Here is a 20,870-nt window from a genome sequence, read left to right on the forward strand (position 1 = left end):
TATATTCAGAAATTGTTTTGTTCCGGACCAAAGTAAACAGAACACAACAAGACATATCGTGTCAGCGGATTGAGAGGTAATCCCACTCTAAATCCCATTGAAGTGTCAGATCTGAATCTCGGTAATCGGCTTGCTGGCCTTAGACTTTAGAGACCGTGTCATAAAGTCATGCTGAAAGCTTCTGTCATCAGTATAGCAGGAAGATAACTCACTGTCACTGTTCATGTTTGGGAGATGGTTTTTATTATTGGGCTGATGCGGTCAGTTCGTCCAATTAGAATATGAGATTGACTGCATCATCAGTAACTGGGTAGATGTAGAATTCTTGCTGACTCAGCTCTGCCTCTTTCCTCTGGCGCACAATGAATAATAGTCAAGTGCTCGTATTTATTGATGTATCCCTTTTAGTGATCCAAGCACAAAGGATGTGGATAATAAATACAGTTCTATTTGATTTTCGAACAGTATTGTTCAACTACGCTGCAACGCTACCAGCCTTGTTAAAGTATGTGCAACACCATTCCCGACTATCTCAAGTCTGGGATTCGGGTCAACATACCCAGGTGCTAAGCTCCCCCTGCAAGTATTTTAACCAGACACACACACACACACACACATTCTCTCCATCTAACAGGCCCATATGCTATCATCTGCTTGCTGCCTGTTGCTCTGTTTTGTCCATTTCTCCCAATCTCTCTCCCCCATCTCTCCCCTCTCCCTCCACCCCTCTCTCTCTCTCTCTGCTCGTTCTATTTACTTATCTGAAATTAATTTCGGTGAGCTCCCAGAATGCCGGTGGAGCGGTGTGCATTCCGGCCGTTGCCGTGGCGAGGGAGTCCCGGGTGCCTAGCATAACAGACGAGGTTGTCAGTGTTTAGGGGTCGTCCTCCAGTGTTTGGGAACGCTCCTGGAAAGAGCCATAAACACGGTGCACCACAGAGGGAGACATTCCTGTTGACATCCCGCTGTTTTCAAGATGGCAATCAACCCTATAGTGTATTCCGGAGATCAATTTGTTACAGAGTTGTTAAAACGGACATTTTGGCAATGGAGATATGTCTTTTTTTTGCCATACTGATACCTAACTTGGATCTGGCACGTGTATGTTGGTGATACATGGCTGACCTTTAGAGTTAAGAGATATTGAGTTAAAGGAGCGGGAGCATCTTGAGAGAGAGGTAAACAAGTTAAAGGCTGAAGATCGTCTCCCGTACAGTCTGTGTGAACGTTTTGGAGACCTGTAACGTCATTATAAACTAGCGCCACACGAACTTAGTGAATGAAGTCATCGCTGGCATTTAAGAGGTTAAACCTTCCGCAAACGAGAGAGATGAAGAGAGAGAGAGAGAGAGAGAGAGAGAGAGAGAGAGAGAGAGAGAGAGAAAAGTATGGTCTAACCCCAACTCAAATGCTTTCTTCTTGTGTTTCACATAAACACAGGCCCTGCCTCTCTCCCTCTTTCCCTCCCTCTTTCTCTCTCCTTCTCTCCACTCTCTCTCTGTCCAGCTTGGTTCATATGTTTCTATTTAAGGCCTGCAGTGCCGTCTGTGGTGATTGGTGTGTTCAGCCCCCCTACCCCACTATCCAACGGCGGTGAGGGGAGGAGGGGAGGAGTGGTAGGGGAGGCCTTTCCTCCCACCAGCACACTGTTGATTTTCCACAGGGAAACTACTGCTGCACTCCTCCAGCTCTCAGTCTCTCCGTCTCTCTCCTCCCCACTCGCTCACTCCTCGGTCTACATCTCTGGTCGTCAGCAGCTCCCTCTCTCCTCTCCCCCGCTGCTCCTCTCTCTCTCTCTCTCTCTTCCCTCGCTCCTTCCGACTCCACGCGCGTCTTTCGGAGTCGTCTCAGATTATGGCGGTGCCTTAAAGGTGGACGAGCAAACCGCTTGAGTCAGTTTCTATTTTTCAATTTTTTGTCTTCTTTCCTCCCCCCCCCCTTTTACTTCTCTTTCCCTTTTGTTTTCATCCTTTCATCCCTCCCCCTCTTCAAATGATTATCTGTCCTGTGGTCTGGGCCGGGGCACGACTCAGCCGTGCGGCCACACGTCCGGGATTATGCAGCGAGCTCGCGAGATACGTCTTCTGATTGGTCGAGGGAGGGCGGCGGCGGCGGCGGCGAGGGGGGAGGGCTCGGCCCATGGCGGCATACCGGGCGCAGGGCGCCGGCGGCGTGCGCTCGCGGGGGGCCATGACGGGCAGCTGGCTGACGGCGTGTTTCTTCCCCTCCCCCCCCCCCCTAGGGCTTGAGGGCTCCGACCCCATGGTGCTGGAGCAGTACGTGGTGGTGGCCAACTACGAGAGGCAGGAGAACTCGGAGATCAGCCTGAAGGCCGGGGAGACGGTGGACGTTATCGAGAAGAGCGAGAGCGGTGAGTGGGCCTGTTTTGGGGAGGGTTTTTGCCAGCCCGCGCACACACACACACACACACACACAGTTGTGAGTGTGCACGGTAATGCAGAATGGGAAGAGACGGATGTTTCTCAGGGTGTTTGGCTCCTTCTCGCTGTTTACGCGCTCGTGCGCAAGCGCACACCCAAACACACACACACAAATACTGAAAGAGGAGCAGGCACCAATGCAAACAAACCAACGTAGATCGACACACTTTTTCTTCCTTTGTTTATTCGTTTCTTTAAACACTCTCTAAAGCTCTCTCTCTCTCTTTGACTCACACATGCATTGAGCACCCCTCCTTCTCTCTCTCTCTCCTCTCGTGGTTTCATTCCATGGTTTGCTTTGCTCCATCGTTATTCTCCTCTACCCCTCTTTGTCCTCAAGAATCCCTCTCTCCTCTCCCTCCTCTCCTCTCTTTCTCTCCCCCATGCCCTAACTAGGGCTTGGCTCCACCTGGAGGCTCTGTTAAGCCAGCAGTGTGTGTGTTTGTGTGTGGCAGAGTTGGGCTGAAGGCCAGTGTGTTGTCTTGCACACTAAGAATGCAGACCAGACGTATAATTAATAGTCCGAATTATTTAAGTGGAGTGAGATGTGTTTAAAGAGTTACAGCACCTCTTGGAACTGCAGAGGTCAAAGACTGGAGTTACTGGAACCAAGGAACCAATGTAGAGTTTAGGAGAGAGAGGGAGAGAGAGGGAGAGAGAGGGAGAGAGAGGGGGAGAGAGGGAGAGAGGGAGAGAGAGAGAGGGGGAGAGAGGGAGAGAGAGGGAGGGGGGGATAGAAAGGAGAAAGTTAAAGCTATATTCTACTTATTCAGTCCTCTTTTTTCCCTCGCTACTTTAAATCCTGAGGTTAACTGACAATGTAAACACAGCGTTCACCTTAATCTTCTCCTCTGGTTTCACAATGTTTCTCGAGCTGTCAACACGTCGGACTGGAGTGACACGTTAAGTTTCTGCAAAGGTTCCGTGAACAGAAGGAACGCTATGTCCTGTGGTTTAATGAAACACAAAAGAAGAGGGAATCTGTTTTTTGTTGCTTCATTTTGTCCTCCATTCCCCTTCCCTTCTTCCTTGGAAGTTGAGCAACGCCAGGCCTTGGCGCTTCTGCCCTGTGACAGCTCGCAGCCTGAACACATCTCCACCCGACAGGACTGTTCTATCTGCAGTCGACTCCACAACCTTCCGTCCTTTTCTTATCCACAGTCGTCTTCTGTCACCGTCGTTTGGCATATCTTCTATAAGTCGAGTACCGAGTCGCTTTATTTCGCCCATAACCATCTCACCGTTCCTCGTCTTTCTCAGGAGCCGTGCTGTTTTGGCTCCATGTGTTATAGACATCAGTTTGAAGAGCGTCTCGCTGTATTTCCCATTCCCCGCCTGTACAGTGAGACAGTTGTCTGTGGTTGCCAATGAGGCTGTACAGTGAGACAGTTGTCTGTGGTTGCCAATGAGGCTGTACAGTGAGACAGTTGTCTGTGGTTGCCAATGAGGCTGTACAGTGAGACAGTTGTCTGTGGTTGCCAATGAGGCTGTACAGTGAGACAGATGTCTGTGGTTACCAATGAGGCTGTACAGTGAGACAGTTGTCTGTGGTTGCCAATGAGGCTGTACAGTGAGACAGTTGTCTGTGGTTGCCAATGAGACCGTACAGTGAGACGGTTGTCTGTAATTACCAATGAGGCCGTACAGTGAGACGGTTGTCTGTGGTTGCCAATGAGGCTGTACAGTGAGACAGTTGTCTGTGGTTGCCAATAAGGCTGTACAGTGAGACAGTTGTCTGTGGTTGCCAATGAGACCGTACAGTGAGACGGTTGTCTGTGGTTACCAATGAGGCCGTACAGTGAGACAGTTGTCTGTGGTTGCCAATGAGGCTGTACAGTGAGACAGTTGTCTGTGGTTGCCAATGAGGCCGTACAGTGAGACAGTTGTCTGTGGTTGCCAATGAGGCTGTATAGTGAGACAGTTGTCTGTGGTTGCCAATGAGGCCGTACAGTGAGACAGTTGTCTGTGGTTGCCAATGAGGCCGTACAGTGAGACAGTTGTCTGTGGTTGCCAATGAGGCCGTAGAGTGAGACAGTTGTCTGTGGTTGCCAATGAGGCTGTACAGTGAGACAGTTGTCTGTGGTTGCCAATGAGGCTGTACAGTGAGACAGTTGTCTGTGGTTGCCAATGAGGCCGTACAGTGAGACAGTTGTCTGTGGTTGCCAATGAGGCTGTACAGTGAGACAGTTGTCTGTGGTTGCCAATGAGGCCGTACAGTGAGACAGTTGTCTGTGGTTGCCAATGAGGCCGTACAGTGAGACAGTTGTCTGTGGTTGCCAATGAGGCCGTACAGTGAGACAGTTGTCTGTGGTTGCCAATGAGGCTGTACAGTGAGACAGTTGTCTGTGGTTACCAATGAGGCTGTACAGTGAGACAGTTGTCTGTGGTTGCCAATGAGGTTGCACGATGGGAAAGCACATCTCTGGCAGTAGAGGCTTAACGATTCTACATGACGGGCATAGACTAGAGGCAGTTTATCTCATCAGGAAGTAGGATTTCTGACATTTATGGTAGATGATTTCGTATTCCTTTTAGGGGGTTTTCACACTTGTTGTACGAGGTTTTATTCTGTTATTTTTTAGGCTGCAGCGAGTTATGCTGCTGGAGGTTGTTTTTTGATGTGTCTTTGGCGCCTCGGTGTCTCTGGAGTCAGGCTCTCGCGTGTCATTAAATATTTCGTTTTATGAATATTCAAAAATACATTGCCTGTTCATCTGCCAATAACCACACCATAATTGGTTGCACTGTTTATCGCAAAATCCCCAACGCAAGATAAACCTGCTCTGTTAATTTAGCCTCCTGAGATGGCTGTGACTCAGTTTCAAGTCAAGTGAGGTCTTCATACATACTCATTACGGGGGAAAAAAAGCTGAAAACATAAATTTAACGCCACTTTTCATGTCGGCACAGTTGACAGTTATGGTAAACATCCTCAATCTCTCTCTGTTATGAAGCCAACGGGACTCGAGCGGCTGTCATGACGATGATGACATCACTATTGGGTTGATCCAAGCCAAACACATTGGAGAGTTTGGATGATGTTCTTCTTTCTGTCAAGGTTTAAAGGCATCCTGGAGACTCCCAGTGCTTATCTCCTCTGACACTTTCACCTCAGAAATGTCCAAATGTAATCCATGTAAAATGTAATGTAGTCCAATGTATTAGGCCTCATTCTCTTCTACGTGCTGTGTAGTACACACCTAGTCACGACAGCGGTCGTTTCTTAAGCTCCGGCAAACTTAACTGAACCCTGAAATGTCCGGAGATCTCCTCTTCTCCCCTCGACATGCACAGTAGATCTGCTATGAAGAGGAATGGTTCATATCACACATCTGTCAACGAAACACAAAAGCTGCAGTTTTTGGAGGTTCCTGTACTCTCGACCCGGTGCAGACATGGGTTCAAATCCCCAAGTCGGATGTTGTTGTTCTAGCCCTGTGAGAAGTTATTGGCCCTGCACGCTCCAGCTCTGCTCCAGCTGTTTCACTGCAACACGTCAACAAACCCCAATGTCCATTCCTGAGCCAGTACTGTTTTGTGTGGGTGTGTGTGTGCTTGTGTGTGTGTGTGTGTGTACTTGTGGGTTTCACAATTGTACGAATGTGTGTGCTGACTTCATCGGTGAGTGTTGGATACGTGTGTGTGTGCTTACACCAACGCATGCATGTCTGCTTGTGTGTGTGTGTGTGCACGGTCCAAGGCATGAATGTCTACTAGTGTGCATGCATGTGTGTCTCCTGCCTCAGACTTATGAGTTTCTATTTAGTAAAGACAGATTTATGAGTTTCTATTTAGTAAAGACAGATTTATGGAGGGCAGGGCAGATGGACAGGGCAGAATCCTCCATCCTGAATGAAGGATAAGAGGCTTCGTCTGGGCCGCCGTCCTAGTCCTCCCATCTCGGTTATGTCCTTGGACATGGGAACGCATGTGTCTGCCCGGTCGAATGCCTCAGACGAAGGGAAGAATGCTTTGTATGCGTGACCACTGATTTAGTTATATGGAGGGCTGCTTTAGACAGTCTGTTGTCGTTCGTTTTTTTGCAGCTAACTACTAAATTATGGAAGAAAACTCCACTCGAATCATTCGAATGGGTTGAAAAACGGCAAACGTGACCAGACATATGAAGGAGGACTTTGTTATCTCCAGGATATATTCTCTTCATGTCGTCCTCTGGTTAGCTCTGCAGTCAGTGGTACGATGTTGCCTCTGAGGCGCTGTTTGAACGGCGCTGCCGATGTCCCCCACCACTATGCTAATCACCGAGCCTTTGAAAACCATCATTATCCCAACAAAACGAATGGCAAGCGACCCGGTCCTTGAGTTGTGTGGCCAAGAGCGAAGATGGGATACGATGATGTAAAAACTCCTTGGTTTTCTGTATCATTAAGCAGCCCAGGACTAATGCGTCCTCCAGCACTGCCTCGATGCTGTGCTGCAAATAGAATCCTCGGGGCTTGTGTGCTGCCCAGCCCGCAGACCCAGAAGGATAAGCCATTTTCCCCATTTGCTTCCCCCTCTCTGCTTGTAATACCTAATCTCCTTTTATACCCCTCAGTGGGATTAGAAGGGGGAAGCTTTTGTCATCGGCGAGGATTTGGTGAGCCCACTGGGTGCCAACTCAAATCAATGGCGTGGCAGGTTATAATGAAGGAGCAGAGGGAGAAATTTTCGTCGTCTTTAGTAGATTTGTTGAGGGCGCTCGTTAGTATGTAGAAGTTGATTCTGAGAGACTGTGCCAAACTGACCCGGCCAGGCCCCTATGCCCAGAGGGGGTTGAGGTCAGGCTGGCATGTCCTGTCTTTATGTTGGCATTGCCCCCTCTAACCCACATACAGTACGCCTTGGTCTGGACTGGGCAGAGTTGTTGGTTTAGCTTGGCCTCACGCCTTGCAGGGCATCAGCTTCAAGCTATCAGAGCCAAACAAGGTTCCGAGCATGGAGTGAGGCAATGTGTCAAACTTACGAAAGTAAGCTTTCGTATTTCTGCTACCAATCAAAAAGTATACACATGGCCAATCTTCACTGTGTTTTAGGCTACCAGATTACGGACACAAAATTGGATGTATGAACATAAGCAGGAAGAAAATAGAATAGCAGTGGAAGGAAATTCCAAATTAGGTTTTATTTGAAACTATGAAATCCACATTTTGAAATACATTTTCACAAAAAAAACTATTCATACATTTCCCAGGACAATTCATGTCCTGGGAAAGAATATACATTTTCCGGGACAGTTCCCCAAAACAGAGAACAATCCCCGGAACCCTACGACCGATAGCATGGCAGGCTATTACTCACAGAACACTTAGCCTTAGCGTAACCCTGAGAAGCTAATATCGCTAACGCTGCTTCAAACACTGTTGCGAAAGAGGGTCGGCCTGGAGAATATCCCAGATAAAGGGAGGCTCACACGAGAGAGGCACATACTCACCTACAGGCTGTAAAACAGAACAGGACAGCCTGCTTCAATTAGTACAACAGAGTGATGTTGCGAAGATACTCACGCTACATCTAGCTAGCAGAGAATTAGCTCTTAACACAGACCTTTGAAGAGACCAGCCTGCTTTAATAGAAGTGGGGTAACTCACTGGAATTGGCATGGGGGTGTGTGGGGTGTGGGGGCTTAGCTGAAGGGTGGACACACATTGCAGACACGCACATGCATGCAAACCCATGGGAAATTCAAGGCCTGGTTTAGCATTGTCAAAGCTGAGCGTGATGTTTAGTCAACATGCGCAAATGCAAGCCTTGTATCCTCTTACACTTGTAACAAAACTACTGTAACCAGACTCCCTGGTTGATGAAAGATTCAAATAAGAAACAGGATGTAGTTCTTTTGTCTGCAGCCATGTCATACCGTGGCAATAAAAATCAGGGGAGGCTTGAAATAGAATGTGACTTTCGAGGAAGAAACAGCATGAAGGGGATTGGGTATCCTCATAACTTCCTGCGGTCTGAACTGGTCAGATGGTGTTTTTTTGGAGTCATGGTTCATGGAGGATATTTTGACGCGAGTCAAATTCGACATGCGATACTTCAAAGTTACAACGGGGTGAGAGACGACAGTTGAGAAAAGCTCTGATGTTTTTGGCGGGGAATTCGATTCAGTACAAAGGGTACACAATCCAGCACAGTTTTGTGCAAGTCATTATCAGTATTCAAAATGGGGAAAAGTGTCAGTGTACTTGAGGGCCCATTTTTAGTTTCCAGCCCCCCGTCCTTCCCCACCCCTCCTTCTGTCGCTCTCTGTCCTCTTGGTCTGCTTACTCTGCAGAAAGACGGCGGTATAGTATGCTGTCGTCCTGACAAAGACTGGATCCAATTCGCCGTTTGCAGGCAGGTCTGGTCTTCATTACCGCCAAGAGGGGAAACGGGTGACACCATCACGGGTTGCCTCAGACGTCACGTTTCAAAAGGAGGCTTGTTGACAAAGAAAGGTTTCGATTAGACGTGTCTGTCCCTCCATGTCTCTCGTGCACATGCGAAAGAAAGTGAAAGGGGAAATTTTGGTGCTGTTTCTGGACGGGATTGTGTGTGGGGTAGACCCTCTTTGATGAGCAGGCCAAACATCTGTTTCAGTCCTCTCTCTTTCTCTCTCACTCTTTTTCTCTCTCTCTCTCTCTCTCTCTCTCTCTCTCTCTCTCTCTCTCTCTCTCTCTCTCTCTCTCTCTCTCTCTCTCTCTCTCTCTCTCTCTCCCCCTCTCTCTCTCCCTCTCACTTCCACATCAACAAACAAGCCTTTTCTCTCAATTCTACCCTCTGTCTATTTCTCTCAGTCTCACAGTTTTACTCCATCCCTTTTCCCCATTCCTCCTATCTTCTCCTCCTCTCTCACTCCCCCTCTCTACCCTTCCACGCACACCTTCTCCCGGCCCAAACCCCTGGCAGCCAGTGACGAGTGCGTCCCTAGATGAAGCGGCGCTGTGTTCTGTGTGACCAAAGTCATTCTATGAGAGCGAGTGAGCAGCCAGACTACCAAAAGCGCAGCACGCCTGAACAGCAATCATTGTGACTATGGCTGTAAATCATCTACATCCTGTCCTCAGATTGCCCTGCAGGTGGGTGTCCTCTAAGTGGCATGCAACCGAAGAATCATTTCAAACGAAGCGCATTTCCATCGGTAATACCCAATAACAGTGGACGTGAATTCATGTTAATGTTAAGCTAATGGGTCTGGGAAAGTAGGCCAGTTCCTGTTGCACCTGTACAATAAAAGGAACTTACGCAAGCAGGAAATGAGCACTTGTGTTTTGCGTCTATTCAACATCTATTTTTACTGTTCTGTTTGAGGTTGAGTGAGCACAGCCTAAGCACGAGGTCTGGCATAGTGTATCGGTACGATGACACCACACACTGCCTGAAACACACCACACACACACACATACTCACTCTGCCACCAAAAACAGTGCATGATGACTTAAACCTGTTAACACAACACTCCTCCCTTCCCCTCTGGTGTGTGTTCAGATGGTCACCAATATGTAGTTCATGACTCCGCCTTTTATTTGGCTTGTTCCAGAACCGTTCATTTTTACAGCTGCCCCCCCGCCTAGTCGCCTACCCTGAGTGACTTTTTCCATGTTCGTGTTCTGGTACTGGACATATATGGTGCTGTAATTCTCTCACTTCTTTGTATATTAACTTGAAAGGCAGGATTGTATTCTCTGTCACGGACCCTTGAAGTGCACCTATGGAAATTGATACCATCCCTGCACATTTAGAACCTTTTTTTGAGTTTGAGTTCATGTGCTGTACCATCAGCAATGCTGACAGTTCAGTAGCATCCTTGTTATGGTTATATGAAGAACAAATGTGAATTTTGTAAAGGATCAATAACGCTTTGGAATTTGAATATTCCACTCCTGATGGGCCAGCTTTTTTCATAGCATCTTCTTATATCTCCTCCTTGGAATGGCTTCTCATAGAAAACACAGTTTTTCGTATGTCTGAGGAGGAAAAGATGTAACGAGGAGTGAAAGATAGAAATATGTAGAGATAAGTAGCGTTAGAGTTCTGTGTGAAAACTAACCAACTTCTCTCTGTATGTGTCAACACATCCCCATGCCACTAACATGGTCCAACTGGGTTCTATCTCCCTCCTCACTCTCAGCCCTTCCTCCCACCCTCCATTTTTATCTTTCATATCTCTCTCTCTCTCTCTCTCTCTCTCTCTCTCTCTCTCTCTCTCTCTCTCTCTCTCTGTCTCTCTGTCTCTCTCTCTCTCCTCTTCCTCTCCCCCTCTCTCGCTCTCGCTCTCCCCCTCTCCCCCTTTCTCGCGCTCTCCCTCTCCCCCTCTCTCTCTCTCTCTCTCTCTCTCCCCCTTTCTCGCGCTCTCCCTCTCCCCCCCCCCCCCCTCTCTCTCTCTCTCTCTCCTTCCCTCCCTCTCCCTCTCCCCCTCTCTCTCCCTCCCCCCCCCCTCTCTCTCTCTTTATGGAAGCCGTGTTTGATGAAGGGGTCCAGCAGCATCTCTGTTCCTCATTTCTCTGCTTTTACTGCCCTTATTTTCTCCAGAGCTGGATTTATAAGGGTGCTGGGTCTTGTCAAAGCCTCTGCTTGCTCTCATATGTGGAGACTATGGTGTGTGTGTGGGTGTTTGTGGGTGTGGGTGTGCGTGTGGGTGCGTGTGGGTGCGTGTGGGTGTGCGTGTGTGTGTGTGTGCGTGCTATGGATTGTCTGCCAGCCTGAGAAAGAGTGAAGGCCAAAATGCACTCTTTTTTTTCCGCATGTGCAAACGTGCGCAAGCACATATGTACAGTGCACACACACACACACCTGACCTACTTCTACAAGCCCCCCTTTATGTAGGCAACAAAGGGTCGCAGGCACAGTAATAATTACATAGAGTGACTTGAAGACACTGTCACAAGATAGGATTTATGGTCTTCTGAAATTACTTCCTATTAATTCCTACCTTTTGAATAGTTCTAATGACTTGGTCTATAAACCTTGTGTGTTTCAGGTGATCTGGGTATTCTTATCACAGGGATTGTTTTCCCTCTGTTGACAACTTTGGGAGCTAGCAAGTTGTAGATAAGTCATTGGTGACTTGCTACCCCTACAGACGGCGTTGGATACACGCTGCGGCGGTGAAAGTAATTATTTGAAAAACGATGCTTCTCAAGCGTGTGTGAGAATTGATTAGTGTTGCATCGCGGTCACAACGTCAAAGTCAATTTAATGGGAATGCCGTAGCCTCCGCAGTCAAACGTCAGCCTCAGCGCTAACATTAGCATGGATATTAGCACAAATCTGAACCTAAACGAAGCAGACAGTTTTGAAAACAAACCGTTCTAAACTGTCAAGTGCCAGACTCTGCTGTAATGTCTATGAGGGGCCCAAAGGATAACGGCAGCGAGCTAGTTTCATCTGGGGTAGTGAATATAGTTTAGGGTTGGGGCTGGGGGGGGAGGGGGGGTTACTGTGGCCTGCACCAGACAGCCCCTGCAGGTTGGTATAGCCTCAAAGTGAATTGACCCCTGTGTGGTCGGCTAACCCACGGAACGGGGACTGTGTTTCATGAAGTCTGGGGCCTGTGCTGTGAGCGTGTCTGTGTACTGAGAGCGAGGGAGGGAGGGAGGGAGGGAGAGAGGGAGAGAGGGAGGGAGAGAGGGAGAGGGAGAGAGAGAGAGAGAGAGAGAGAGAGAGAGAGAGAGAGAGAGAGAGAGGGGGGGGGGGGGGGGGGGGAGAGGGGGAGAGGGGGAGGAAGGGGATTGCTTGCAGCAGTTGGTATGATGACCCAGACACTACACAGTGGCTCCGTCAGGATGCCGGAGCCCCTCTCTCTGTTTCTTTCTGGTGTTGTGATAAAGTGAGGAGGAGACGAGGTGGAGATCCGGGCTGGTGTTGTACACACCTGGTCCTGGGTGTTCATGTCCGCTCGCCTGCTTGATGCATCTCTCTCTCTCTCTCTCTCTGTCTCTCTCTCTCTCTCTCTCTCTCTCTTCACCGTCATCCCCTGTGACGGAGGCTCCACGTGTCAGCGTCCCAGCCGAGTCCTCAGGATCGAATCCCACAGTGCCTTGTCGTCGCAGTCGTTTGGAACAGTAAATAGGACCCAGAGCTGCTCATTGCCTTGTAAACCGACCAGGAAAAAGTCAATTTCCAAGTGGTAGCTTAGCCCGAAGGTGACTTAAGTGTGGAAAAACCCTATGAGAATGAAGGTGACTTAAGTGTGGAAAAACCGGAGTATGAGAACACGGGGCAGAAGCAAAGAGCAACGGAACATGATTGTAAAGACGACACAATGCCAACGTCTACTGTACGGCACTATAAAAAGAAATGTTCTTGTTCCGACGATGGCAGGGCTTTTCCCCCGGTGGAGGAAAGGCTTGGTACCCGGGCATATTTTTCCAGAGTAGCCACACGTGGGTTGGGTGGGCACGCTGCCTCGCTCGGACACAAACTGGGGCGTGATGGCCTGGTTCTTCCAGGTCCTACAGACCACATCACAGTTCTTCTGCACAGGGCCGTACTGTAGGAGAGCTGATGACGTCATTGTTGGATTTCACGAGAGAGAAGGGGAGAAAGGAGAAGGGGTTAGGACATCCCAAAGATAGCTGCCGCCTGCTTTCTTTTTTTCCCTGTCCACCTTCTCCCCTCTCTCTCTCTGTATCTCTCTGCCTCGAACTTTCTGTCTTGTCTCTCCATTGTTCTGTCTTTCACAAAGTCCTTCCCTTAGGTGGGACTTCTCGCTCTCCCTCCCTCCCTCTCTCTTTCTCCCTCCCCTCCCTTTTGTCTCCCCTCCCTAACTTGCGTGTGCCAGGGTGCGCTAAGCGTCAGAGGCTGCGGAAGGTCGTAAATGTGCGTCCGATCTCCAACAGACACGTCGAGCTCTCCCGCTATTTATGACACCTCGAAGTCCTCTCATCAGTCACACAGGAAAATCTTGCGGTGCCTCTGAAATACGTAAAACACTCGGTAAAACATAGGGACGCCCGCTCGTTGTCAGGGAGATGATAGACGCTAAGGATTTTCCGTATTAGAAGGCTTTATAGGTTGGGTGTGGGCCCGAATCCGCATGTGTTTTAGTCTTCAGTCTGTTTGGAAACACATACTGAAATATAAAGTAGATGGAGTCTTCAAAGCTGATACCAGGTCAGATCTTATCACGCCAGCCAGCTTATTATGGGTTAGATCATGACGATCAGGATCCCATATCACAGATAAAGGACCCTAGCTACACTTGGTCTTTTACACGGCTTTCATATCCTGTGTGTGTGCGCGTGTGTGTGCGCGTTCTCCTCCATGCTCTGCTCTTGTGACGATGATTCCCTTCTAATCGTGGCCCTCGTTTCTCTACGACGTAACTCCTGCCTTCTCACTGGAGCAGATCAAAATTGAGAGCGGACCCCAATATAAATAGTAGCACTCTATAAATTATGCCGTCCCCTGTGAATCTCCTGCCTGGCTTCCGGAGTTTGGAAGTGACAGTCTGCAGATGAGGGACCGCATCGATGACATCTTCTCTCCGTCGTGCGTAAATCAAGACGTGTGGACGGAGTGCGGGTCCGAGCAGAACTCGAAGCTCTCGTACCTCGGAACCTCAGTCACTGTGCGGGGGATATCTAAGCAGTCATAAACGTCCTAACGTGCGCGCGTGTGTGTGTTTTCTAGGCTGGTGGTTCGTCAGCACAGTCGAGGAGCAGGGCTGGGTTCCAGCTACGTACCTGGACTCTCAGAACGGGACCAGAGATGACCTGGACCTGGGCACCTCTAGAACTGGGGAAGGTAAGACACAAGCGCACACAGGCATGCACAGACACACACACATGCTGTACATACACCCTCTCCCACAATCACCCAGGCGAACACACACATGCACGTACAAACCACACACACACACACTTCACTCCAGTACAGTACTAATTATCGTAGCAATGCAGACCTTGATTTTATCGTAGCAGGAGGAGTATTTGGCAGCAGTCATCCGCCTGTCCTCATCCTGGACGGAGAGCAGCTCCACTACACACACGCGCACACACACAGCCAGACACACACTGGGAGCCTTGAGGACCTGGGCTTGTTGCATGAAGTAGACCCCCCCCCCCCCCCCCCCCCCCCCCCCCCCCCCAGCCAGATGACCTCCTATCCAGACGAGGACTTCTCGGCACCGAGGAGAATTTGGCTCTCTGCTGCATTCCATGCCGGCCTCCTGAGATGGAGCTGCTGTAGTCAGTCTGGTTCAGTCCTGACCTCCACCCTGCTGACGCTCAGGAAGACCGCCAACAAGAAGCGCCGTTTCGTCACCACACACTGCAAGCCCCCAGTTCCATCAGCTTTTCCCCAAGGCACTCACACACACATACAGAAGCACACTGAACGCACGCGTGGACGCGCACGCACGCACAGACACGCACACATTGGCATGCATGTTTCTCGTCATCGCCCTGCCATGGAAAGATGCATGGTGTAAAGGGTGGCGTGTCATAGAGTGGTGTGTCATAGAGGGCCACCGGAGGCTTTTCATTGGCTGTCTCTCATTAAGGCAGGCTGGCAATGCGCTGTAAACTGTCACGCTATACAGCCACCCTCACACACCCACACACACACACACACACACACCCACACACACACACAGTGCCAACAGGTCCTGCACAGCTGCCTTATCCCTTGGCTTCTCTTGCTTCAGTCACTTGTCCCACCCAAACACACGCGCACACACACACACTGATAGCCGTAGAGGAAAAACGGGGTGATGAGAGCGGAGCTGGCTGGCTGTTAAGGGACGTGACTCAGTCATTATGTTCAAACAGACACACTCACTTAGGACTTGCAGCCCCTCTCCCTCTCTCTCTCTCTCTCTCTCTCTCTCTCTCTCTCTCTCTCTCTCTCTCTCTCTCTCTCGCGCTCTCTCTCTATCTCTCTCTATCTCTCTCTCTCTCTGACATTAACTCCCCATTCGTCGTCCACTGTACCAGACACATCACTGCCTCCGGTATCTCTGCTCCACCCTCTCTGTGGGCTTCTCTCATTACCTGGCTGCAGTGGGTGACATGACCCCAGTGACAGCATCCTGCTAGCGAGCCCAGGCCCACCAGGCCCTGGCCAAGGCCCTGGCCAAGGCCCAGGCCCAGGCCCTGGCCCACCCGCATTACCCTCCGCAGAAACATTGTCCTTCCTGACCGCCCAATCGGATATTTTAATTAGGAGGTCAATGGGAGAGAGAGAGAGGGAGCGGGAGGGAGGGAGGAGGAATATGAAAGAGAAAGATGGGGTGGGAGGAAGGGCTGAGGGTGAGGAGGGGAGACGCTGTAGTAAGAGGGAGGGAGGGGGGAGATGGAGGGAGGAGATGGGGGTGTCGGGGGTCTGGTTCATGTCAATGCAGAGTTCATGTCTGGGAGGGAGGGAAAAGTCCTCTCACCATGACAGAGAACATAACCACATACCACAGCACAAGGCTTAGGTGTGGGGAAAGAATACTTGTGTTGCATAGATAAAGGCTAGTCTTAGACAGAAAGATATTTTAAGAGACATTCTAGATCAAGAGAGGGGTTTGACTGGCTTGTAGTGATATACAGAGAAACTAGAGGGTGTCTAGACGGTCAAAACCTCAGAAAGCCCTAATATTTGCTCCTTGTTTCCCATGGAAGCTGGTCCCAAGGTTGACAGTTCAACCCCAGTCGGTGAAACAGCGAAAAGGGAAGAGTTGGCGGGAGTAGCTTGCTTTGTCAGTCAGCTAACCCCAGAAGTGCTAACGCTAACTGGCTGCCATGGGAACTGGCTCACTACATTCCCACAGTGTTGCTTCAGTAAATCGGTGCACATCACAGACTTTAATACTGTTAAGTTTTTTCTTTTTTTAAGGTGTTTCTCAGCTCAGACTAGTTACCGACATGTTTTATATCGGTGAAGGATAAGATAGTCTCTCTGGGCTGTTCTCTCTCGTAAGGAAATCATCTGGGTGTTTTACAAGCCCGCTCTCCCCGTCGTGAAACGTCCGTGGAGAGCCCGTCTCCGGACCCTCTCTTCCTCCATAACGTTGGTGTGAGGCAGCCCTTGTTTCAACCTCCACACACCCCCTCGGAGATCACTGCTAACTGACTGTGACAGGGGGCCTGGGAAGCACACAAGGAAAGAAGGCTTTCTGGGAAATGTAGACGGAATTAGATTGTATTCACTATCCCTTTGAATAAAGAGTTTGATTTGATGTGTTGTACATTCAGATTGATATGATATTGATATTTATACTGTACAGTGACTTGAGTACAGGACCTAGTGGTCATACATACTGTACAGCTAATGTACACATTGTGTACACACTATGTGTGTGTGTGTGTGTGTGTGTGTGTGTGTGTGTGTGTGCCATAAATGAAGCGTCCTCATCTCATAACTGACTAATATGTTTACTTCATATGACATCTTATGTTATTGTTTTAGTATTGACAGGGTTGATAAAATGGATGCTGATCCTTTGCTGGCTTTCCATTGTTATGTCTTCCTTCCATGCTACTAACAGACAGGCTTGTTAGCATTTTTCTGTTGGCCATAACTTGCTTCTTGTTTGTTTTTCTTTTCTTTGTTTCCCCTTTACTCCATCCATTACTAGTTACTAAGAGACGCAAGGCTCATCTGAAGAGACTGGACCGCCGGTGGACCCTGGGGGGCATAGTCAACCGACAGCAGAGTCGAGGTGAACACACATGCACACACACCAGTTCACTCCTGGCCTCCCACTCACTTTTCATCTCTCTCTCTCTCTCTCTCTCTCTCTCTGTATCTCTCTGTCTCTCTCTTTCTCTGTCGCTTTCAATCTCTCTCAATCTCTCTATGTTTACCATACCTCCCTTGGACGACCCTTCAAGCAGACATGCAGCACACTTACCCAAACACACACACACACCCACACACCAACGGACACACAGACCCCTTCATGGTAAACAAGGTCATTTACATCCCTGCCAGTCTGCCAACAACTACAACAACCTCTGCATGACTCCAGCAGCATTGGGTGGCCCCTTGTGTTTCAGCTCCCACAGTTTAAAACACACCCCGCCCTGGACGCTTCTCATCTCACGCTGAGTAACAGACTAACAAGGACAACATAAAACAGCTGAGAGGATTAAAAGGGTCGGGGTTGGAGGGGTGGTTTACACACAGTAGGGAAAACAACTACCTTGTTGGCTTGCACCGCTTGTAAGTGTTTCAACATTGTGTCTTACCCCAGTGCTACTCGTAGCCTCCATATGGTTTGGAAGCCATTTGTGCTTTATGTGCGTTACGTTAATCCTTTTTTTTATTCTTTGAAAAGATGGAGAATATTGACTTCTTCTCAAACTTTTGAATCCCACATTTGCCAAATGGCCCTGGACGCTCGCAAACATCAGACAGAATAATGGTTGAGTCATTGCGAGCGCTCCTTTGAAAAACCAGACAGACGTGACGTGAGAGTGTGTCTGAATGCTCCGTCGTATTACCTGGTGTGGGTCTGAACCCAACAGGCCCCTTACTCACACTTACTGTGAGACCATAGGAAAATAACCGTCTGGTTTTGGGATTGGCTACACTAATCCAGACAGACAGATTTAGTTTGTTGACTAAACCTGGACCAGAGTCTACAGTATGTAACTTCCAGAACCCTTAACCACCTCCCACTGAGATTACATAAGACTCACCTGGTTCAGTTTAAACTGATCCCTGTTCAGTAGTGTAGCTAATAGAAAAGTGATTAAACAGCACGGGTTTAATACCGACTGAACCCAGGCCAGCTGCTTAGTGCCTGTACTGGAGGAGAGTCAGGGATTCAAACTGCATACATTTACATTTAGTCATTTAGCAGACGCTCTTATCCAGAGCGACTTACAGTAAGTACAGGGACATTCCCCCCGAGGCAAGTAGGGTGAAGTGCCTTGCCCAAGGACACAACGTCATTTGACACGGCCGGGAATTGAACTGGCAACCTTCAGATTACTAGCCCGATTCCCTCACCGCTCAGCCAACTGACTCCCTTCATAGGAGATGAACTGAGAGGCTGATGTACTCCTAGAGTGGACTTTCCTTATCTCTGTTGATGACACATCACCTTGAAGTCCAGCTGCTCTTGGTAGGGGTGCCGATGAGCAATGTGTTTGATCTAAGATACACACACACGCACACACACACAAAGGTTTTCCAGGACTATGATTCGCCAAAACCAATGTGAGCGAAGGTTCTTGGCCTAATATGGCCAGATACAAAGTTTGTCTTCAGCCAGAGTATATAACGTGAGTCAGAGTCTGTAGAGGTAGTCAGGGTATATAGAGTTAGACAGAGTGTATTGCTGTAGTGGTGAGCAGCACAGTTAGGTAGCTTGGCTCTCCCAGAGAGAAGAGGGTGATGGCTGCTGTGAAAGTGGGGTAGAAGCCCATAGGCTGGCTTTAATCATGGACGAAAATAACAGTGGAACTGCTTCTTAGTGTGTGTGTGTGTGTGTGTGTGTGTGTGCTAGTTGTGTGTGTGCATGCAGCACAGAGCGAGCTGTCGCCATAAAGAAATGCGGCGCTTGCTCGCTTTAAGCGACAGTATCATGCTGGATAGAAATTGATATGCTGTCTTAGTGACAGCCCTGAAACAGGCAAGTGACACTAAAGCTCAATTATAACTCTCAGCAGGACTTTGTCACGTCTACAACCATGTTTTTAGGTCATCATGAACAGAGGCCGGGAGCTGAAGAGAGAGAGAGAGAAAGAAACAGAACATGGAAAGTGAGAGAAAAACAGAGAGGGAGGAAGAGAGAGAGAGAGAGAGAGGGGTAGAGAGGGAAAATTAGGTGGAGAGAGAGAGAGAGAGAGAGAGAGAACCAGAATAGAGAGGGAAAGAGAGAGAGAGAGGTTTTAGTGTTAAGAGTCCAGTGTTGGTTTCAGCTGGCTGCGGCCTTGCTTTGCTACATGCAAACGAATGCCTTCTGGACCGGAGGTCTGTTTCCACCGTAGAAAATAGCTCCTCTGTGAAAATACTGCTGACTCCTGTAGAACAGCCAAACATTGGTTTTCCTCCTTCTCACTATAGTCTTCCTCTGTTCTCCGAGGCTCCATCTGTTTCTCTCTCTGCCTCTCTTTTTGCCCTTCTTTCTTTTCTGTCTGTCTCTTTCTTTGTCCGTCTCAGTCTCTCTCTCTCTTTCCTCCCAATTGTTACCCTTCCCCCCCTCTACCTAGAGGGGGGGAAGGGTACGAGGCTAGAGCATGTTGGGGTCACTAGAAGGAGGACTGGGATTCATCTTCTCAGGAACAGGGGTTGACAACAAGATTAGGAGTACAGGGAGGACGAGGTGTCAAACCACTTGAAAAATGACTTCATGACCTGAAACATCTTGAACAAGATGTTGTTTTTGTACCATTCCATCAACTTGACGCTAAACACCAAGATAGGCCCAGGGGTCAGAGGTGTTCCCGAAAGATCCCGAAGGTGTTGATTGGCTAACGACGGCGGCGTGACCTCACAGCATACCTCATGTGTTATTGACAGGGCGGGTTAGGGTCAAGCGTTCATCGCAGGTGTCCTCCAGTTCCACCCTGTTAGAACGTGTGTGTGTTTGTGTAAGCCTTCTGAGAGCATTTCTGGTTCCTGAGGTCCCTAATCACATTAAATCATATTAAAGATGTCGTTTCACTGCAGCTTACTGGAATGACACACACACACACCCTAAGATACTCACTTTCCAAGTACGTAACAAGTAGTCATGCAATCTCACACACACTCCTGATCTCAGCCTTACACCCTGTCCCTCAGAGCCAGACATTCCTAACACACACACACACACACACACACACTTCTAAAGCATCCACCCTACAGTACACACACAGCCCATGTTAGCCAGTCTGTGGCAGACATTCCTGACAGTTTTAGGTTATTAACTCCAGCCTCTGTGGAATGATACGCCGGGGAGAAGCAGGAGTCACCACTGGCTTCACCTCACCACACCTTTACACACACACAGGGTGCAAGGGATTACACTAGCCACTAGAGGGAGCAGCGGTGTCTTTTTCAATGGTGTCCAATAAGGATGGGAGCTCGAATGGGGGAAAAAAAGGATTTCAAATGTCGTAGTTGTGTTGCTGATAAAAGTCGCATGCCAATTGTAAGCATGTTGCATCTTGGTGCAGCTACTGTGCAGGCATAAAACGATATTATCTTATGGCGATCCACTCGAATATTTACTCTCTTTGACTCTCTTTCTGATGACATTGTGTCTCCCCTGGTGTTTCTGCCACCTCTCTCCTCCCTTCTCCTCCTCCGCTCTCTCTCTCTCTCTCTCTCTCTCTCTCTCTCTCTCTCTCTCTCTCTCCCTCCTCCAGAGGAGAAGTACATTACTGTCCAGCCTTACAGCAGCCAGGGGAAGGACGAGGTCAGCTTTGAGAAAGGGGTCACCGTGGAGGTCATCCAAAAGAACCTGGAGGGCTGGTGGTACATCAGGTAAGCTCCTCTCCCTGGTCCTCAGTGTTGAAGCTCTAC

At 49.0% G+C, this 20,870-nt stretch overlaps 1 protein-coding gene across 3 annotated transcripts in view; it reads left to right on the plus strand.

Annotated features, from left to right (window-relative positions):
- Positions 1–20,870, plus strand: part of sh3pxd2aa (SH3 and PX domains 2Aa) — a 39,260-nt gene that overhangs the window by 7,589 nt on the left and 10,801 nt on the right. For all 3 annotated transcript variants that reach the window (XM_067259211.1, XM_067259210.1, XM_067259209.1), the window contains 4 exons: positions 2,243–2,371; positions 14,058–14,171; positions 16,990–17,073; positions 20,714–20,831. In XM_067259211.1, coding sequence (XP_067115312.1) covers positions 2,243–2,371; positions 14,058–14,171; positions 16,990–17,073; positions 20,714–20,831 — 445 coding nt within the window. The remainder of the gene's footprint in view (positions 1–2,242; positions 2,372–14,057; positions 14,172–16,989; positions 17,074–20,713; positions 20,832–20,870) is intronic.

Source organism: Osmerus mordax, chromosome 21 (assembly GCF_038355195.1).
Source record: "Osmerus mordax isolate fOsmMor3 chromosome 21, fOsmMor3.pri, whole genome shotgun sequence".
NCBI lineage: Eukaryota > Metazoa > Chordata > Actinopteri > Osmeriformes > Osmeridae > Osmerus > Osmerus mordax.